General features: G+C 40.1%; 1 protein-coding gene across 2 annotated transcripts in view; it reads right to left on the reverse strand.

Moving 5' to 3' along the window:
• The window catches only part of PRKCA (protein kinase C alpha), a 137,260-nt gene that overhangs the window by 16,553 nt on the left and 100,367 nt on the right, over window positions 1–20,340 (reverse strand). Inside the window, exons 9-14 of one of the 2 annotated variants that reach the window (XM_051635262.1) lie at window positions 10,240–10,263; window positions 6,102–6,245; window positions 5,138–5,311; window positions 3,722–3,813; window positions 2,004–2,066; window positions 1,412–1,550 (exon numbers count right to left, since the gene is read on the reverse strand). In XM_051635262.1, coding sequence (XP_051491222.1) covers window positions 1,412–1,550; window positions 2,004–2,066; window positions 3,722–3,813; window positions 5,138–5,311; window positions 6,102–6,245; window positions 10,240–10,263 — 636 coding nt within the window. The remainder of the gene's footprint in view (window positions 1–1,411; window positions 1,551–2,003; window positions 2,067–3,721; window positions 3,814–5,137; window positions 5,312–6,101; window positions 6,246–10,239; window positions 10,264–20,340) is intronic. The other variant, XM_051635263.1, reaches the window with a different exon arrangement.

Consider the following 20,340-nt stretch of genomic DNA (forward strand, 5'->3'; position numbering starts at 1 on the left):
AGACTGTTGCCACAGAAAGGACACTATTTAATTTGTAATATTGGCTTCAATTATGTTTTGACAGGGGAAAATGAAATCCTGCTCTGGTTGTTCTGATATCCTGCTGCAAGCAACAGTCATTTGTGAAAAAACAAGGTTTTATAATACACAATATTTCACTCTGAAAAGCATGAATTAGCAACTGGAAAAAACCCAAACTATTTTTCATTCCAATTTCACTGCGATGACAAAATTCACCTTAGACACTAATTTACTTGTCCATGTATAAATCTCCCAGATTCCAACAAACATTCAATTACAGCCAGAAATGTTCCAGCAGAGCTGCCTCGTGCCCAGCACTCAGTGGAACTTGGAGTGTCTTGGAGCAGGATACAGCCTCTTGCACTGAATTTGCAGCCAAACAAATTAAGACGCTTGAGAGCTCAGCTTGCACAAATACCAGACTTTAATATTCATATATTTGAATCACTTCCAGATCACCTCGTGCTTGTTTTTAATGTTTTACACCTTAACTGCTGAAATACAAATCATCTCCAGACTCAAAGTCTTCACTCTGAGCTCAAATTGATCACAGCGCTTTAAAGCAGAACCATGTTTCTCATGACTAAACTTTAATTTTAGACCCACTGCAATTAGATTAATGTTTGAATGTGATTTTCAGTGGCTTGAATGCAGCACAGTTATCATCAAGTCACTGAAAACTCAATGGAAATTATGGATTTATTATCTCAGGTCCATTCAAGCCCTGATCGTTCAGCTTCGTTCAGGCTTTCAATGACTGGAGCTTTCCTGAGGTCAAGAGCAGCAACTCATGACACCACTGAACCACTTGTAAGACATGACCTGGAAAAGACTAGAGGAGGTTTTGCAAGGACGCCAGTGAAAAGCTTCAAGACCTCATGAGTACTTTCCCAAAAATCAGTGAGTGGTTTATGATTTCCTGGACATGCCAAACAATCCTTTAAATTGACATGTATTTTGCCAGCTGTGTGAACTTCTGAAGAAATACATTAAAGAAGATATGTTTGCTCACCTCATCAACAACCTCAACAACATCCATGAACTCTCTATGACTTTACAAATTGAAGCACAAAGTTTAAAATAATATTGCCAGGCTCCATATTTAAAATCACAAGGAGGTCATCCAGCTTTTTTAGCTGTTGCTACTAGGAACAAAATCTGAAGCACTGATCTCATAAAAAGTTAGGTTTCAACCCACTAGATATTTTTAGAATAGTGAAGTCTTATTCATAATATTGCATTCATTTACAAAGTTACCCAATATACCTGCTGAAGCAGAAATGGGACCATCCACAGAGCACCCAGAGTGCCAGCTGTGGTGGGGTGAGATGTGTGCAGTGACAGTTTTCATTTCAGAGACTAAAAGGTTCTTGAAATGGTAAATATTTACCTCTGGTGCAATGTAGTCTGGAGTGCCACAGAAGGTCCTGGTTGTTACTCCATCTAACATATGTTCTTTGCACATTCCAAAATCAGCAATTTTAATGTGTCCTTCTGAATCCAACATCACATTATCTAATTTCAGATCTCTATGAAGAATCACAGTAATTTAATGTTAATGTTTAGGACCAACTTATCTGCTTCTGAGTCTGGGTGAGGACTACGTGTAGCTCTTCAGGGGATGGAGGGGACAGGGCTGCACATGCATAGTGGGTACAGTCCAGATGGAGCTGGACACCTCCCTGTAGACAACTAAGAATGACCATAAGCCCTGAAACTGGAAAATTAATGAAGAGATGGATCTTTATGACCATGAGCACACTCACACTGAGACATCTGACCATGTACAATGAGCAAACATCACCGAGGAAGGCACAAGATCATGTTTGACATTGACAAGTCGTGCTGGGCAGTGCACAGGCATGAGGAAAGCTCAGGTAAAGCAGTGGCTTTGGGTTAAAAATGAACTGAAACCTTAAAGAAACTGATCCTTTGGGGATTTTAAATTAGTTCAGAAATTGCTTTTGTCAGGTGATACTCACCTATAAATGATCCCTCTGTTATGGAGAAAGAATAACCCAATTGAGATCTCAGCTGCATAGAACCTGTACGAAAAAAAGAATCAACAGATTTTTTATTGCCCCACAATCTCCTTCTGCCAAAATATTTTGGAAATGCTTCATGGTAAAGAATTACAGTATAATAGCATATAAAATACATAATATATAGTGTGTGTCTGTATGTTAAAGTATAAAAAGATGTATTAAAGTACAAAACCATATATTAAAGTATAAAAATATGTAATACAGCCAAAGGACAGAAAAGACATCTGACTTGAGTTCAACTTTAACAGATGCATTTTGGATATTTGATGATACAATAATGCAGAATTTCAAGAACATAATGAAAATGTCTCCTAGACAAAAAAAAAAAAATCAGTGGTGCAGCTGGAGCACAGCATTTTACTGCTCTGCTCTGACTCTGTCTGCAAAGGTCATTATCTCTAATCACATATCAATGCTGAATTCAGGATGCAGCTCAATCTAGGCTGCAACTCATATGGCATGAAATAATTTGCAGAAATGGTTTTCCTTTATCCAGGCTGTTAATGGATTAATTATGGAAAGCTAATTACAATGATTACCATATACAACATAATTGCTGAATGCAGTTAAAGGATATCTAATACTGATGGATGCTGTGGAACTGTGCAAATTACGTGCAAGAGGATTATTTAAAGATCAGATTAATTTTTAGGCTAGCATAAGGGAAAGGAAAGTTTGGCTCTGGGACACTGGATGGGAGTGTTTGTGAACACAAGGGCTGGAAGGTGCTCCATGTGTGTGAGCTGTCACAAACACCAGTTGGCAATGGGTGTTGGCAAGTTACACTACCTGGGAGTCAAGGATGACCTGACACCATCTAGCTTCTACTCAGTGAGTTGCTGAAAATTTGTCCTGTATCTCAAATGCTTTTATTTAGAAGGCCTTTCATTTAAGGAAGCCCTGATTACTTAAATTGAAATGAGAAATTATTTTAGCTGAATTCTTAAAACAGTTGGTCACACTTGATTTTTAAGTTTCATTGGTAAATTATTTATGAAACATAAATGAGATGTTGTAAGCATGACTAAACCAGTCCTGATGGATCTATTCACATTGAATATGCTACAGATCAGTGTCAGTTGGTCATTGATGTCCCAGATGTAGTCACTTAAAAGGGATCATCTATATAAACAACTTCTAATCATTTATTAACTCTTCACAAACAGAACTTTTACAGAAAACAGGATCACAGAAAATCTTACAAACCATACACTAAATTTATCTTGTATAAACTACAATTTATCTTGCAATGCTGAGACTGTTTGTATTGCCTTTCCCTGTAACATTAATTCAGAGTGAAATGTTCTGCTTGCTTCTTTTTTTTTTTCTCAATATATTCGCTTTGAAAAACAACACCAGAATACCAAGTAACATCTTTAATTTCCTGTTGCCTTGTTTAAATTCTTGTCACTCTTAGAGCAGGCTTTGCATGGCTTTGGTCATGCTGTATTTTTGAATAAAAAGGCACAGCTACCTTTGGTCTGTGTGTGCAAACAACCTCTTTAACATAAACTTCACCTTTTGGGCCTTCAAAAGCCTAATAAAAAAAGGCCAGCCTAGACTTTATACTGAACCTGGGAAGAAGAAACCTAGTTCTCTTACAGTGCAAAATGAAGATGATGACATGATTGAAATATATAAACATGAACACTCACACTGCTTGTGGCTCCTTAAATTTTCCTACTTGCTGAATGTGATACATGAGATCACCCCCATTCACATATTCCATAACAAAATACAGACGGTCCTAGGATCAAGTATGAAAGACACACATAAATACATTAGAGAAAATATTAGATAAGCACTGCTGAGCAAAAATTTCACTAATACATAACTATAAAGCTTTAAAATTTATTAGGACTAGTTGTACATTCTGGCAAAATGGGTAGATCAGGAAATGGAATGTTTTGTAAAACCTGTAAGGGTAAATGACTGATGAGATAGGCCTAGATTTGGCAATTTTAGTGATGTTATTTTATATATTATTTGGCTACAATGGTTGCCATAATTATTCACACATAGTCCTGTCTGAAAAATCTGTCTAAAAATACATGTAAAAAAAAAAAAAAAAGATGCTTGAAAATTCTTGCTTTGAGGCCTTTTAATCCTTCCCAATAAGTTTTCCTTCAGAAGATGGGAGGCATGAAAAATGTTTTTGAATTATTATTAAAGAGGTACATACTTCAGCTAGAGGAAGATGGCAGTAAAGTACTTTGGAGGGAGCTTTTTGGCTACTAATGAAATTATATAAATAATTAGAGGGAGATAGAAGACTATTTCTCACAAGGGCCTTTCTTATCTTATTACAGCAACCTTCACATTGTAAGTAGAGGCAGGAAAATACCTCAGAAAGCAGGAATTACCAAGTGCAATAGTTCCCAGACTCACGTTTTATTGTCACTAATTATGTTGCATTCAGGTCATTTTCTGCTCAGAAATCTGTAGACATTAAACAGAGTTTGAAAATGCCTGTAACAACACAGACAATTATGCTGGAGACGGTGAGGGGATGACGTGGCTTGTTTGTGGAATATTGGGATGTTCTTACTACAAACTGACTGTTGTTTGTTGGTTTGTTTTTAGATTAAAAAGCATCAACAGTGTAACAGTAAAAGAAATGTCCACTTCACATATTTATAATGAAGGAATTAAGAAAACTCAAAGCTGTCTTCTGTGTCAGAAAACAAAATTAAATCCACCAACATTGACTCATGACTAATCACCTCATGATATAACAACAGTCATTAGGACTTTGCAAGTACTATCCTCAGATCCTTAAAAGTATTTAGGAACCTTTGCGAATCTGAGCTTAAGGCTCTGACTTAGCAAAGCACACATTATTACTTTTATGAATTGTCACACTGATCTGCTTGAATTACTGATGAAGAAAAATCCTAGGTTTTGTATTTAAAATGTAAGTGGTAATTACATGTGGTATCTTTTTCTTCCCTATTTTCTATGCACAGAAGCTATGATATATAGGTTGGATGATAACAAATGTTACTGAGATGATAAAATCATCATAGAGTGGGGAAAACATCAGGCTGGCAAGAAAGAGAGAGCTCACTTACAACTGTTTGGAAACAAGAGTGAAGCTGTGTCAGGAATGGTGGTTTATCTTGCAACGCCAGGACTCGTTTTTCCACCATGGTACATTCAACATCATCATCCTGGATCACCACGTCCTTCTTCAGTATTTTGACTGCATAGAGCTCCTCTGTCCCCTTCCTGTCTGCCAGCATCACCTGCACAAACAGAACCCACAGGGTGAAAATCTTCCTCCCTGCCAAGGAGAGAAAGGTGACTCATGTTCCCAAAGATTTGTGTAGATGGCAACCCAGCTTTTCCTTTTATTGGTATAGACTAACTTGATCAAAACTCCAAAAATATCCCCATTACTCACCCACAGCAAGGAGCTGGACCCATCATTTCAGACAAAGCCTGTGCCAATCCCCTTTGGTTCAGCACAGGCACGTTGCCAAAGGCCTGATAAAATGTTAAGTCCCAGGGGACTTCTTCAGTAAAGGGCACTTCATCACAGAAGTGGTTGTTCAAACAGCCAGAAAAACAGCAGCCCTTCCTTTCAGCTAACAGATTTCAAGGCTGTCTATATTTACCACTCCTGGTTTTTTCCCCAATATTCAGCCTTACCAGTGGTGGTGACTTCCAGAACTGGCAGAGTGACTTCAGTAGTAAAGCTAGAAAAGCAGACTTAATTTCCTTAAAACTGCCAAGAAGGGAGGATCTACAAGTCAGCAACTGTTTCTTACACCCTGCTCAAGAGTCTGAGGGGGTTTTTGTCTTTTTGTTTTGTCCAAAAAATGGCCAATCATGACTGAAATCTGCTAGCCCCTAGGGAATCAGCCTACTGCATGTTAGGAAATCCTCCCTCAAAAATGCACATCCTTCTGACTCTGGATTTTGCTTCCTAGAGAACTATTAATTCATTTTTCCTCGATGAAAAAAAAAGAGAAAGAAAAAAACCCAAAAAATAAAGAAAAGAATGTGAGTGGAATAGCTACCAAGAATTCCTACCTTCCCAAAGCTTCCCTTTCCAAGAACCATGAGAAAGTTGAAATCTGTCAGCTTCACCCTGTCCAGATTGTTGGATGGCACACTTGTGTTCTTGTCTTCTTTTGGAGTAATGACTTTGTTACCAGCTGGCCCAAGTTTGGCTTTCTGAAGAACACACACACACAAAAACAGGACAGTAAGAAGAGTAGCCTGTTTCCTGGGCGGAGTGGATTTCTGGGTGAAAGGTAGAGTTGGAGGTGGCCATATCTGAGGTGGCATTCCCAGGAGAAAGGCTCCATAGCAAAGTTTGCACAGACACAACTTTGAAGACTCATTCCAGCAGTACCTTTGACATTACCGAGGGAATTAAAGTGGAAAACTGTGTCCAATTATAACCAGATAAAAGCAGATATACTTATCTGGTTAGAAGAGCAAAACCAAAGCAAAAATCAAAACCAAACATACCACTCATTTTCATGACAAAGCAGGTTTATCTGGTGCTTTTATTTTAAAATACAAAAAATGCTTTTCAAAAATATCATGCTATAACCTCCACAGAGTATTTTAGGATATCAACAGTCTCTTCAATACATTCTCTTTTAAAACATCACCCTTAAAGTCACTGCATAGCAAGAGTCAGGAAATCTTTGACATGCATAAAGCAAAATAATGTACATTAAAAAAAACAAACACACACCACAAGACATGGGAATTAATGCAGATGGATGTGGCCACTTTCAAACCAGCAATGCAATCAACTTTGATTTTCAATCAAGTGTTGATCTGGAAAAGGGAAGAAGGGAAATATCACAGACAAAGGCTTTGCCTTGGCAAGACAGTCTGGTTTGCAGCTGGTTGCAACAGCCTCAGTATTTCATCCGAGACACCATGTAATCGCTCAGGTAAGTTGCATTTCAAATCTCCAAGTTAACAGAAGAGAAAAAAGACTCACCAAAAGACAATGCAGGCTACAACATAACACCCCTCTTTCTCTCAAAATCATCCCACATACCAGAGGAAGCAAATCCAAGAAGGTTTAGTAATACTTTGGGATTTAAGTGCTTCCCCCATCTATCTAGTGTGTTGCTCTGACAAATAACCTCTAATAAGCTTGATACACTTTGTGCCATTAACATGTGTGTGACATTTAAGGGTAAACATTTTCCTCACTACATTGCAAAAGGACAGTATTTGTGTATTATCACTGCTTTACAGATAAAGAAAATTATAGAAATAAAAATGTATTCAAAGTCACACGATAAATCACCTCCAAAGCCTGGCCTAGCATAGGTCTTTGGCAGCCTCACTGGAAACTGGAAGATACAAACTTTCCCCTCCCCAGACAAGTTTAAAACCACAAGATTGAAAGGGATGACTGGATTCACAGACTCCAGTCCTCTGCTACTGCAGGCAGCAATGGGCAGTAATCCTCTGATAAAATAACCACTCTTCACTTGAAAAGCATATTCAGATTGGATGCCTCTTCCTGCAACTCAATAAAAGCAGAAAATCTTACACCCTGCCACAGGGATATGGATTTAGGCAGTTTTGATCCTTTCTCTATTTAATTGCAAATACAGCTTAAATTCCAGAATATCTTCCTCTACTATTATTACTTGCTTGTATGAAAGCAGCACGTGGACAGGCCTATCAGGATCATGGACTGAGAAGATGTTTAGGAAGAGCCAGTCCTGGGTGTCAGGCTAAGCCCCTGATTCTGTAGGGGATGGTGCCCTGGCAGATCCTGCTGCTGGGACAAAGCCAGTGTCTGGAATGGAGCCCTTTGTCGGGACAAAGCTCCTTTCAAGGCCACAATACAAGACTGAGCCATAAGCAAAACAAGTAAAAAAGAAAAATCCTAATAGCCTTTATTTGTACTGATGAAGATCTGGTTTACAGGAGCAGCTTTGCTGGCCTGGTCTTTGTGATGCTCTCATGTATGTGATCTCAGACAAAAGATTCTGTTCTTCTGAGACAAGAAGCAACTTCAATATCCACCTTTTCACCAAGTAAGGCAGATTCAAATCAGGCACTGAATGGAAACAGGATGGGCTTTATGTCTCAGATGTTAACCCCACTGGGAGGCTGTTGGTAGCTGTTTGAAAAATGTATCACTGGAAACAACAAATGAAGTTTTGTTCCAAGGCAGTTTGTTTCTCTGGGGACAAACCTGCCATGCAGTGTCTTCTGCAGGGCTGCAATCCCAGGCTCAGGGGGTGAGCAGGACTTTTTCCAGAAGAAAAGGAGTGGCAGGTTCTTCAGCAGGCTCCTGTGCCCTCTGCTAGCTCCCACAGCTGGAAGCACCACCCAATTCCATGTAGGATAGAACTGTCAGGAGCTGAAGGCAGCATCTTAAGATAACTTTAGGGAGCCAAGTCAAGGCCTCTGTGCACCCTCACAAGAAAGTGCTTCCATTCCAGGAGCTAGAGACATGCTTCTCCACCTCAATTTTTTATCTTTTTTCAATTAGGTGTCACTCTCAATTTGATAGTTTCTTTCTTCAGATGATAGATTTTTCAGGAGAACATCAGGTGCCTCCAGCTCGGTCAGGCAGGCAGGAGCTCCTCAGGCTGTGCTTGGCCACCAGTGCCCTGTGCACAACCACCCCGAGGCCAGGCAAGCACACGGACCCCTGTGGGCCTAATGAGCTTATTAAATCCTCATGGGCTTATCAAAGGTCTGCATTTCCCTTCTGTTTGGGCCATTGGCTCATGAGCCAAAACCAAGTTTTGCTCACTTAGCACCTGAAATCCTTCTACTGCTTTTTGGCTTAAGGTCCCAGTGAAAATACAGTGGGAATCTCAATGCTAACAAACATGTGCTGGGAGGCAAAGAAAAGGAAACAATAATAATCCAGACTAAAACATTTCACAATGATCCATTAAGAGCTTCCCAAAACACTACTGCAACATGTTTCAGTTATGACTGAGCCTCAGGCATATCACTTTGTCTTTTTCTTAATACTATTAAAAATAAATATCTCCAGATCTAGTGGAACAAACTTAGGCTACAGGCAAGAAAACAAATCAGATAAACATGGTCAGGCCATTACAGATGCTACCTGTGCCACCAAGTTTCTGATGGGACAGTAAGACATCTTTATGAAATGAACCCTGAGAGATCTAGTACTTATTACCTGTCTTCGAGAATTAGCTGCTGTGTACATTCCATGTTATTCAATTCATCCTGAAGTACAAACCTAAATCAAAACATCTCTTATAAGCTTCATGGAAATTTCCAAACTCAGCAGAAACATCACAACTCATCACTAATAACTGACGTTGATGGATTTAAGGAGCTTTTAACCTTGTGCTTTTATTAACCCAGAATATGGGGCAAGATGAAATTGTTTCAGAAACTCAACTCCTAATTTCTGGTTATGACTAAACGATCAGGAAAATGTCTTCAAGTACCAAAATTACTTTATAAATAAACTACAGAAAATCTACAAATGGAATGGATGTTGTGCCTTATTGCCAGCAACACCTCAACACGTGGGACACTGTTTTTTCACATGAAGAACAATTTCTATATTTCAGACAGGGGACTACAAACAGAACTACTCTTAAAATACAATAAAGGAGAGAAGCACAATAAAAATAAATATACTAGAGAAAACATTACATTACTGATGCATTTTAATTTGCATAAATGAAATGTAAAAGCACACACCGTTACTTTCACCATTGCCTCTGCATCCAGGATTGCCCATGAGGAACAGCTTTACTGTTTATTAGGAGGGAAGAGAATCTGTTTGAGGCTTATGCTATGTTTAGGCCAACTTAAGCACTAAAAATAGGACAGAAACTGGAAAGAAGTAATTTCTAGAGCTCCTGGGAATGAAGAGACCCAGGGCTCTCTCACACAGCTAAACTCTGCGTAAGGAGAACAATTTGTGGTTTCTTTTTAAAGGATATTAAAACTTGGTGAAGTTGAAGATGGCTTTCCAGGCACTGGATTCATTTTCAACTTACACTCAGACTGCTTTGCTTAATATATTTGATAAAAACACAATCTTGTTACATCAAAGCCAGGTTGCAGCAAACCACCCAGGAAGAGAGTATGTTAAAGATAAATTAGTCTGCACTGATAGCAGAAGAGTTAATGTGAAAGAAAACAAGACATGCACATCATCTTACTTCCTCTGCTTTGGACGCACCTTATCTCGGCCAGTTCTTCTACCCTGAAACCACAGGTGAGACATTTTATATATTCAGCCCCAATGTCTTTCTTCACTGAGTGTTACAGAAGGCAGTGTGTTACACCAGACAGTCTCTTGGAATTTGCTACGTGCATTTTCAAAAAGATATCTCAGGTTTCAATGCTTTCAATTTCTTTTTCATCTAAGTGTAATAACTGGTCTTTTAATCAGGTACGGAAAAAAAAAGCCTTCTCCAAGCCCTAATGAGGAGTGTGAAGTGAAGAAGAAAATGAAGTTATATTGGGAATAGTAATTCATTATTGCACTAGATTTTCAATGGCAGTAGATGTTCTCATTGAGTCCAAAACTTCCTCTTACTGTGAAGACAATCTAATAGGACAAACAAAACCAATCTGAACACTGAATCTTCTGTCCTCCAGTTATTATCTACAGTCCAGAAGCTGAAGAATTACAGAGCAAAAAGATGGGATCAGTCATTTTCTCTGTTAGTCAAGAATTAAAGTTTGTGGAGACTTAAAAAAAACCCCAAAAAACCACACGAGTCTCATTCCTGCCCTCAGCCTCCTCAGGACAGGGGCTGCATGTCATGGTGTCACTGCTGTCACGCCTTGTCTCGCTCACCTGCCCTCAGCTCATTCTCTTCTGCTGCCTTTTGCAGCACTTTGAGCCTTTGATCCCCACAGGAAAAGTGAACGCTGGGTTCCAAAACTGCCCAAACTTGCAGCCACACCCTGCTGCACAGCTTCAGAAGGGAGAAACCCACATCTTTTCCCACGAGAAGATACCCAAGCCCCCCAGAGGCCCCGGTGACCGGAGGATGCGTTTTGCGGCGGCGGCGGCAGCGCGCTGGGAGCAGGGCCAGGGCTGCCCCTGGGGAGAGGTGCTGCTGACACATTTTCAAGAGGAGAAAACTGATAAATGAAAAAATATTTAACAAGGCTGAATTGCCATCACACTCGAGGAGGGATGTACACACCCAGCACAGGCAGCTCCTGCCTGGAAACGCTGTTTGTGTCACCATCCCTCACGGATGGGCTCCACTGACATCTACCGGGAAAAGGAATTGGGAGCTTTGCTCCCGGCAGTGGAGCCTCCTGGAGACTCGCAGCTCTGCTTCACATGGCACACCAGCCTCCTCTTCCTGTCTATAGCAGATTCCACCTCCCACCCACTGCTTTCCCAGCCAGCTGCGTTCAGCCGTAGGTAGCAATGAAGGAGGTGACCCGGAGCAGCGCTGGCTTCAGTCTCCATCACAAAAACATCCCTAGATCTAGAGCTTTCTAGAGATCCATGGAGCAGGAATGTCCTCTTGCCAAGATTCCCTCTGCAAACCTTTAACAAATCTCCTGCTTCTCACACTGCAACCAGTTCTCACCAGCTCTTTCCTAGATCCCAACACGTTCTTCAAACGCCGCGGGTGGTGGAACATGCCATCTCACACCAGCCTGCTTTGTTCCCAGTGCTTCTGCTCCTAATTCTTAAGTCAACCCAAAGCCACAGCAGAGCTGCAGGTAACACTCTGCATCACTTAAAGAAAGAGCAAAATGGGTGGTGAGAAGCAAGGAAAGGAACTGTCTGAATAGTAACATCCCAGTTGCATTATGAGAGCCCAGGAGGCTTTGGCTGCAAGTGTGGAATTAATGCTCACTGATGGCTGTTGCTACCTGGACTCTACACATCAGATCTCAAACCATAGAAGATGTCACTGACAGAGCTGGCAAAACTACTACTAAGGGTGTAAAAAGAAGAAACTGAGATAATTATCCAAGTCTCAAGGAAGGACAAAAAGCCCTCTTAGGGCCCTCTTAGTCATGAAAGCTCAGTGGGGATTTTGATCAACAGGTTGAGCCATTAGCCAACCTTGAATAAAGTAAATAAAGCAAATAAATTTCAAGTCAAAATCTGGAGGAAAAAAAAATCTTCCAGTCACTGAGATGCTCTCCATCATTGTGGCAGCTTGTTTCTTACATTATTGCATTTCCAACTCCATGTAATTATAGATGCTATGAAGGACTATCAATTTCCTAAGTTTATACACCTTAATTATCAGGGTGCTGAGAATGTGAAATGAGAAAAGACCATTTCTACACCCCAGCAAGACCTAATGCTTCACCAGACTGAGCTTTAAGCTTAATACCATCACCTAATGCAAGCTTATAATTCATTAGTGGAGAGCTTTGTAGTCATGGAAACAACACAGAAAGAGAAAAGTCAGAGCCTCAGCTCTGGATGATTTTGCAGCACAGCAGCTCCAACTGGAGAGGGGGCAGCAGGAATGTTACATCCTGGTCCAGCCTGAGCTGCTGCAAGTCAATGGAGGGAAGGAACTTACTTCCTTGGCCATTTTACCTGTTTCCCTACAAAACATGTGCTGAGCAACCTGGGGAGATGCTTCTGCATTAAAATCTGCAAATAAGCAGAAAGCTGTTGATCTGCAGTCACACCCAATCTCATGATGGCAACATCACTGTGGTGAACTACAACATCATTAGTAAAAACTTCAACATATAAAAATAAAAATGCATTGTTTATTTCAATAGCTAAATAGTTACTGAAAAAATACTTAAATACTTACTGAAAACACACACTAAAAATTCTTATTGTTCCCATTTCTACTAATAAGGCATGAGGGCAAAGAGGATGTTTCCTAAAAATGTAAATGGGGAGTGTGATAAAACTCTGCTTGGGAGTTAAATACGGACTACTTTATATTTTTAGTTTATTTTTCCCCTCTTTTCATCTCCTCCTCCCCTTACACTTGTGTCATATTTACCCTTTTTGTTAGTAACAACTAACCAAAGTTCTAACAACTTGCAAGTTCCCAAAATTCATGAGATAATTCTACTTGGTGTCTCAGGGATTTCCACGGAGGTCCACTTCTCTCCCTGAGCACCCGGAGCAGAGCCCGACAGGAGCAGAAAGGGAATGACCAAGGCATGGGCACCCCAAGGCAGAGGGGACCTGAGCAACCGAGCAGTGAGCAGGGGCAGGACTCACTCGTGCAGCTGCAAATTATTCAATACTTTGATCAGAGGAAACATCATCAGTGCCAGTGAAAAATCTTGAATAAAAGGCTGCATGAAAAACGTTATACAGAATTTTATCAAAATAGCAGTTTAATTTAATGGGTTTGTATCTTTCTAAATGCAGGCATGCAAATAATTTGTGTTATTTCATTTCTTTCAGGACTTTTGCTGGAGACAGTTTTTCACTTTGAGAGCTATTTCGTGTTCTTCACTGACCCCTTGTGGTTTCTAACTCCGTGGAGAAATTATTTTCTCCAGCTCCACATTCCGTTTAACAGATGTTTAATCTGGATAAAGGCAGGAAGAGAATCCTAAAGAACGATACAACACTTTAATAGACCACACAGCAACTCAACAGAATTCTTTGTTTTGGGGATGGTTATAATCACGTTCCCTATTAATTTTTATTTTTACTTTTTTGTGCTGCTGTATAGAAGTCCAAACTGTATGAAGTGACTTCTAAACAGTACCCAAATTTGCCAGGCCTAAGATGAAGGTAACCAGGTCCCTTAGAACATGTAGCCAGTGAAGCCAAATGACCATGAAAGAGCCATTTGAAAAGGGACACAGCTTTCCTAAGAATTGGAGTTTTGGGGGATATTGCCCTGGATAACTGGTGTCTGGCTGTGAGCAGTGAAATCTGAAGAGGGCAGAATTTCCAGTTCCCCATTTGGCACTGTCAACATGTTTAATCTGTTTAATAACCCTGTGCCCACCTGAGCCTACTTTGTTTCCTGCCTTTATTGCCAAGCAAACTACCCCCTGCACCCCAACAGGGTCTAACGAGATGAAATGTAATTAAAGAGGCTGCCTAGGAATAATATTCAAGAATTTTACAGAAATATCCTGTGATAGCAGTAATAAAAACCCCAAACAACAAACAGAAGGCTAGAGCAGCCAATGCATAGACATCAAAAAAAGAATTTGTTTTTATGTATGTTCCTTCATTTTTAATTATGCAAATTACTGCTAATTTTCAATAGGAAAAAAACCTAGAGAGCAGAAATTGCTTTTCAGCATAAAACTCATTACAATATGACAGGAAAAGAATAAAATTCTGTTCTAAAATAACCTCTAAAGGCTTCAGTTCTACTTGATTTAGCACAAATCCCTGTGATCAAACAAAACAGCCATGAAAAGCTGCACACTGGGACTGATTTTCAAACCCTGGGATTCTGTATCCAAGTCCTAACTTGCCATGGAATTCTTTAACACACACACACACACACACACAAAGTCGAAGGTGTTTTCTGCATGATGTTTTGAGAATAATTGACTTAAATATACACTTTGCTGGCCGAACAAAAGCAGTATAAATGTGTGATCCTTCCCAGGAGCTGATAATTTATTTCATAAACAAGCCCCTGTGCTGTCTGACCTTCCTTCCAGCCTTCTCAAAGCTGCTCTGATATTATAAAATCAGTTCTGCACATTTTACTGGCTTCTAGCTCAGAAGTGCTCCATTCCCCTCAGGAACACAGCCTTCCTTCTCCAGCTGCTCCTACTGTTTTCTTTCAATTCCAATCTTGTAAACTCAGGCCCATGACCTCCACAGCAGTCCCCCCTAAACTGATTACCCCCCACGTTATTCCAGAGCCGTGCTAACGTCAGTGCTGAGGAGCTTGCAGGAGGCAAGTGATGCTGCTGAGCTCCAGGTGGGGATGCTAAGTCACTGTCAGCAGAAAGGGGATTTGTAATAATTCAGAGAAAACACACTGACAATAAACAAGGAAGCTTTTTTTTTTTTTTCCCCCCCATGAAAAAACAGAATTACTGAGTCTCTTCACATCACAGCAGCCTGATAAGTTTCTTAGCTGGAATTGGTGGTTCTCAATCACAAGGACTGAGTGTGAATTTTGCTTCTGAAGAAGCAGCTGCAGGAAAACTGCTCAGCCCTTTTTTTAGGTGCCTTCCTATAATGAAAACACAAATGAACTAAGGATTTTTATAAGCTGATGTCAGTGCACTTCAGGGTCTGGATTTTACAATGAGGTGATAACACAATCACAGAACCACACACTGGTTTGGGTTGGAAGGGACCTTAAAGATCATCTAGATCCAACCCCCCTGCATGGGCAGGGACACCTCCCACCAGACCAGGTTGGTACAATGTTAGACATGACTTCCTATTTATCCCAGGTGCATTTTTTCAGGGTAGCTTTTGCTCTGGCTTAAAATGCATTTCAACAAAGAACTTGCAACTCCTCTGCATTAAACAAGTTTCACCAATGAAAGCAACATGTGATGTTATTTTCAAATAATAAGAGGTGTAAGTAACATAGAAGGGAACTCCTCTTCTGTACAACAGATATCAGATAAAAAACCCAGGTTGAGAAAAAATAAGTTACTGACTGCACGACAAATGGTTATTACATTAGGAAATATTTGGAAATGAAAAAATGCTCTTATTCTTTGTTTTCCTGCTCAGTATTAAAACATCTGGTAAAAACATGCATTCATAATATAAACAACTCTTCAAAAATAAAAATTTTATTTTTAAAGTAAGTATTTTAAGCTTTGAGCTATCACATTTAAACAGCTAAAGATCAATTTAAACTGCACATCTGCTATTGCAAGATGATAATGCTTCAAGAAATGTAGGTAGATTATTTAAAAAGTGCATAGCACAGGAGCTTCAATTTTCAACTGAAATGGTAACTTAACCAATGTATGAGGCAGAAACTGTGACTTGTGTCAGTAACCTTTGCCCTAACAAAGCAAGATAATTTGTTAGAGATACATGCAAATTCAAAGTCCACACATGTATGTTCTCAATGCTGACATGTAGCTTTTATGGCAATAATTCAGTGGGGTGGTGATCAGTGAAAGAAGTAAAATGGGAAGTAAACAGGTGAACTGGTATTTCAGGTATCAGCATCTGTGCATATGGGTGATATCTCTTATGATATAGGATACCCCAGCAAAACATGTAGTATAGTATATCATAACACATGCATGCGATGTTATGTACATGTATCTATTTAACTATACAGTGAATATGAGCGTTATTTGATCTGTGGAATTTAAAGTTCCATGAGTGTCTTTCAGATTAAAGATGCACCATTTTCCACAAGAAGGTGGCATTCCTTTAACCAGCTCCTTCAATACAAAAGGCACCCTGCATCTCCTGAGTTTTGATGACCCCTTTTTTTGAAATAAACTTCTAATCTGGGGATTACTGTGTGATAAATTATGCAAGATCCAGGCTGCAGGGTTTTTTTAATCCATTAGAAAACCCTAAATTGGGGAAAAAAACAAGTGCATCCTTAAAACACGGTGAGAATGAAATTGGATTTAATAAACTTCAAACATTGGTAGAGAGGGTTATGTGAAGAGAAAGATGTAGGAGAACACCAAGGAGAAAACTACCTTGAAGAAGTGGATATTTACATGACAGTCCTGGAAGAGACAGGAAAGGGAGAAACTGCCTCGTTAGTAAAGGGCTGGCAAAACAAAGCAACAACAATTAGTAGCAGAAGTAAACAGAGACACAGCAGCATGACTACAGGAAGGGACACATCTGTTATGCACAGAAAAGGCACAAAAAAAGAAACGGTGGTGTTAGTCACCCTGGCAGGAAGGAGCACAGTGCAGCATGGCCAGTGAAGCAGCTGCTCTTCCACCTCAGCCTGTACCTACACACGCTCCGTGTGATGCACCAAACCACTGCAGAGCACAAAGCCACAGCTATGTCTAGATGTGCGTGGTCTGGGCTCTCAGCACCAAAGGGTTTGGTTTTCTGCCTTGTTTTGAGACAAGCATTTAAACTTCATACACGGGATAAAGAAATCTCAGTTACCGCCATGATTTTCTATGTACATTCTTCACCATAAATCACAACACCCAGACTGGGAAAAGCCTCACAGAACTCATGAGCTGATACCAACTGAGATGTGTCAGCTGGGTAAGTTTCAAGTTCTCTAGTTTCAGATATGGTGAGTGGATGGGAAACCTGCAGATAACTACATATGGGAATTCCCCACGCCAAACTCTAGTATAGAACAGATGGAGACATCTCACAGCATCTCTATAATGCTGCAAACTATTCCTTAATGATTAAATATGCACAATTTAAAAATAGGAACAAGTGCCATGACCAAAAAAAAACGGCTTTTCTTTTTATATCTCTATATACAGAACGAGTGCAGATTGATGTACCAGTGATATTCTGGCTGGTCATGATTTCAGTGTAGCTTAATGTCTGTTTCCTGAAAAGTAAATCTAATCTTTTCCTTTACCATTTGAAGAGTCAGCACTGTTGTTTCTCTTTTCCATGCCACCTTCTGCTGAACTGCCTGAAATTACAGTTATTGCTTCAAAATGGGAGCACATACTCATTACAGATATGGAAGAGATCGTGTCTTTTACTTATTTCTAAAAAAAAAATAAATAAATAAAGAGCTAAGTAACTGCAGCATAACAGCTCTGGGACAGAAAGCACCATCCTTCAAAGACTTAAATATCTTCTTCACAGTCCTTACAGGACTTTACACAGAGGCCGAAAGAACTCAGCTCACAAATCAACAAAATCACAGGGTTTTTTAAAATGAAAATATCGTATTTCATTTGAAAATTCATTGGGTTCTTCAGAAGCTACTGAAACAGTAGCTGGAGTCTTCTGCTAAGGCCCTGGCTGTGCAGCTGCAGAATATTTACCAGCCTCCAGCTCAGAATTCAAACTGCACTAGGATGTCCTGGCCATTGATTTAAGGAAAGAAAATGTCCTTTTGACGTAGAACTGCTGTACCTGCAATAAATCAATGCTAGCTCTGGACGCAACAGAGATACCTACTGGTTCATCAGCTCATGCGTGCACAAGGATTAACACAAGTTTGGTCAAACTAAATGCTGTCCTGAGAACTGGAGGAGTTTAGTAACAGACCAGAAGCAGAAATATCTATAGCTCCTATGTCACTGGAGAGGTTCCAGGTATTTACAGCCAAGCCTGTTGGCCAAGCACCACATTGTCCCTGTTCTTATATTTTAAATGGTTAAGGCATTTTAAAACACACTTTCTTTAGGATCGTAACAATAGTTACGTTTTGAAGCACCGAGATGTCACCAAAATATCACCACTGCCTGTGCACTCCCCATCTCCAGCTACAATATTTACCCTGCTCTGAACTCTGGGTCCTCCTTCCTTATGTTTGGATCTGCTCAGGCTGCCAGAGGACAGGAGGTGTGTGGCTGCTGAAGCAGCAGCTCATGTCCTGGCACTGGGGCTGGACCCACCAGCTACAGTCCTTGGGCAGCACAGCAGGGATGGGTCACCTCACCTCCTGGCAGCAGAAACAGCCCATCAGACAGGCAGACAACAATAAGTAAGAGCTGCTCCTGCATTGCTTACCTTGTACCTGGATCAATCCCAGAAAGGGGAGCCTGGAAATACAGGATACAGCCAGCATGGCCACTTGCCCGGGGTACACTGCCTGGCCTTCCTCACTCCACATGGTTTTAGGGATGTTCATTTTATTGTGGAATGATTTTAAGGTTATTCGCTAAATTCAATGGCATGATACAAAAGCAGCAGCCAGGAAAAGCCACTCACACCTGATGTCTCAGCTGAAATCTCTATGATAAACACACTTCAATGTCAGTGGCCACAACAGTGGATGTGGATGTATGTCCCCAAGGAAGCACCTCCCAAGGTCCACCAGGATGGTCCTGCATGGATCCCCGTGGTGGGGACAGCAGTCAGAGCCTGCTCTCAGAAAGGAATGATTTTGTTTTACTGAAAGTTCACACAGAGAGTTAGACTAAAGGAAATAATTAGAACAAAAGAAAATGTCTGACGTCTTCACAGTATGTATCGGGAGGACAGTTACATCTCTTCCCCACAGATGCCTTAAAATGAAGATTAAAATGAAGGTAATGCCTTAAAATGAAAATGAGCAGTAACCTATTCCCTTCATAACAATTACTGAGATCACTTCAACTACCAACACTAACTGCAGAGGCTCAGATTGCTCCCATAACTTAATATACCTTTTACTTGGCAAATGTATCCACACGTAAGGATTATAGCTACCCTGTCCTTTTTTAATTAAAAAAAAGTCACTGATATGGACCAGAAGAGCTGCTTTATTTTTATTAACATTTTCTGTGATGGTGATGTGGAAGGAAGGGAACAGACAGAATAATTAGCCAGCTTACTTTTAAACTGGTATTATTCCATTATTACTCTGAGGTGATATTTAGGCATCAAGAAGTGCTTTCCCGAGCAGCAGGAAACAGGGCTTGAGAAAACTGAAATCTCTTCCTACAACAGAAGTTTCAGAATTTGCACATTTCTTTTCCCCAAATAAAAACCAGAACAATGCCCTAGACGGCGAAGGAATCAAATCATAACCAGGTATTAAAAATACAATAAGGTTGCATTATTTCAATATTATGCTTTTTTTCTTTGACTAACACAATAATATAACAGGAAAATAACTATGTAACAAATAGCAGATTTTGCAGTTAAAAGACTTGCAGTTTGGGTCCATGGAGCCACCTGGGACTGTTGGGAGTTCCCATGGCAACCTCAGCACGGACAATTATGGAGCAGCTACAATTATTCTGAATATGCCTGTTGAGAAGGAAGCTTCATTTTGAGATGGCCATAAATAATGCTATTCCGGGGAGAAATTTCACTACCAAAGGCTAAAACCAAATGAAAAACAATGACAGATTTTATCCTGCCTCCACTTCCTACAGAAGTATATTTTTATCTCTAAATATTAAAAAATGATGTATCATCTATAAATCACAGAAGATGCATTTGCTCACACTGCTAAATGAGCAGATAATTGATTCGGAGATTTTAGTGATAGATGAGATCCAGAAAACATGTAAATGGATTAAAACTTATGGTATAGAAAATCCTGCACTGCACCACTGCATAATCCACCTCCATTTCTATATGCTGTACAACCTCATATAGATCACACACGGGCAGTATATAGAAAGAAAACTCCTTGTAGCAATGCCTAAAACTACTTAGCAAGGTCACCGCATGATTCCGTCCATGGAGCCACCTCCCCAACTCTTCCCTCTCTTTTTCAATTTGGTCCCATTTGTTGCACAGGAC

Source organism: Apus apus, chromosome 17 (assembly GCF_020740795.1).
Source record: "Apus apus isolate bApuApu2 chromosome 17, bApuApu2.pri.cur, whole genome shotgun sequence".
In the NCBI taxonomy this organism is placed as follows: domain Eukaryota; kingdom Metazoa; phylum Chordata; class Aves; order Apodiformes; family Apodidae; genus Apus; species Apus apus.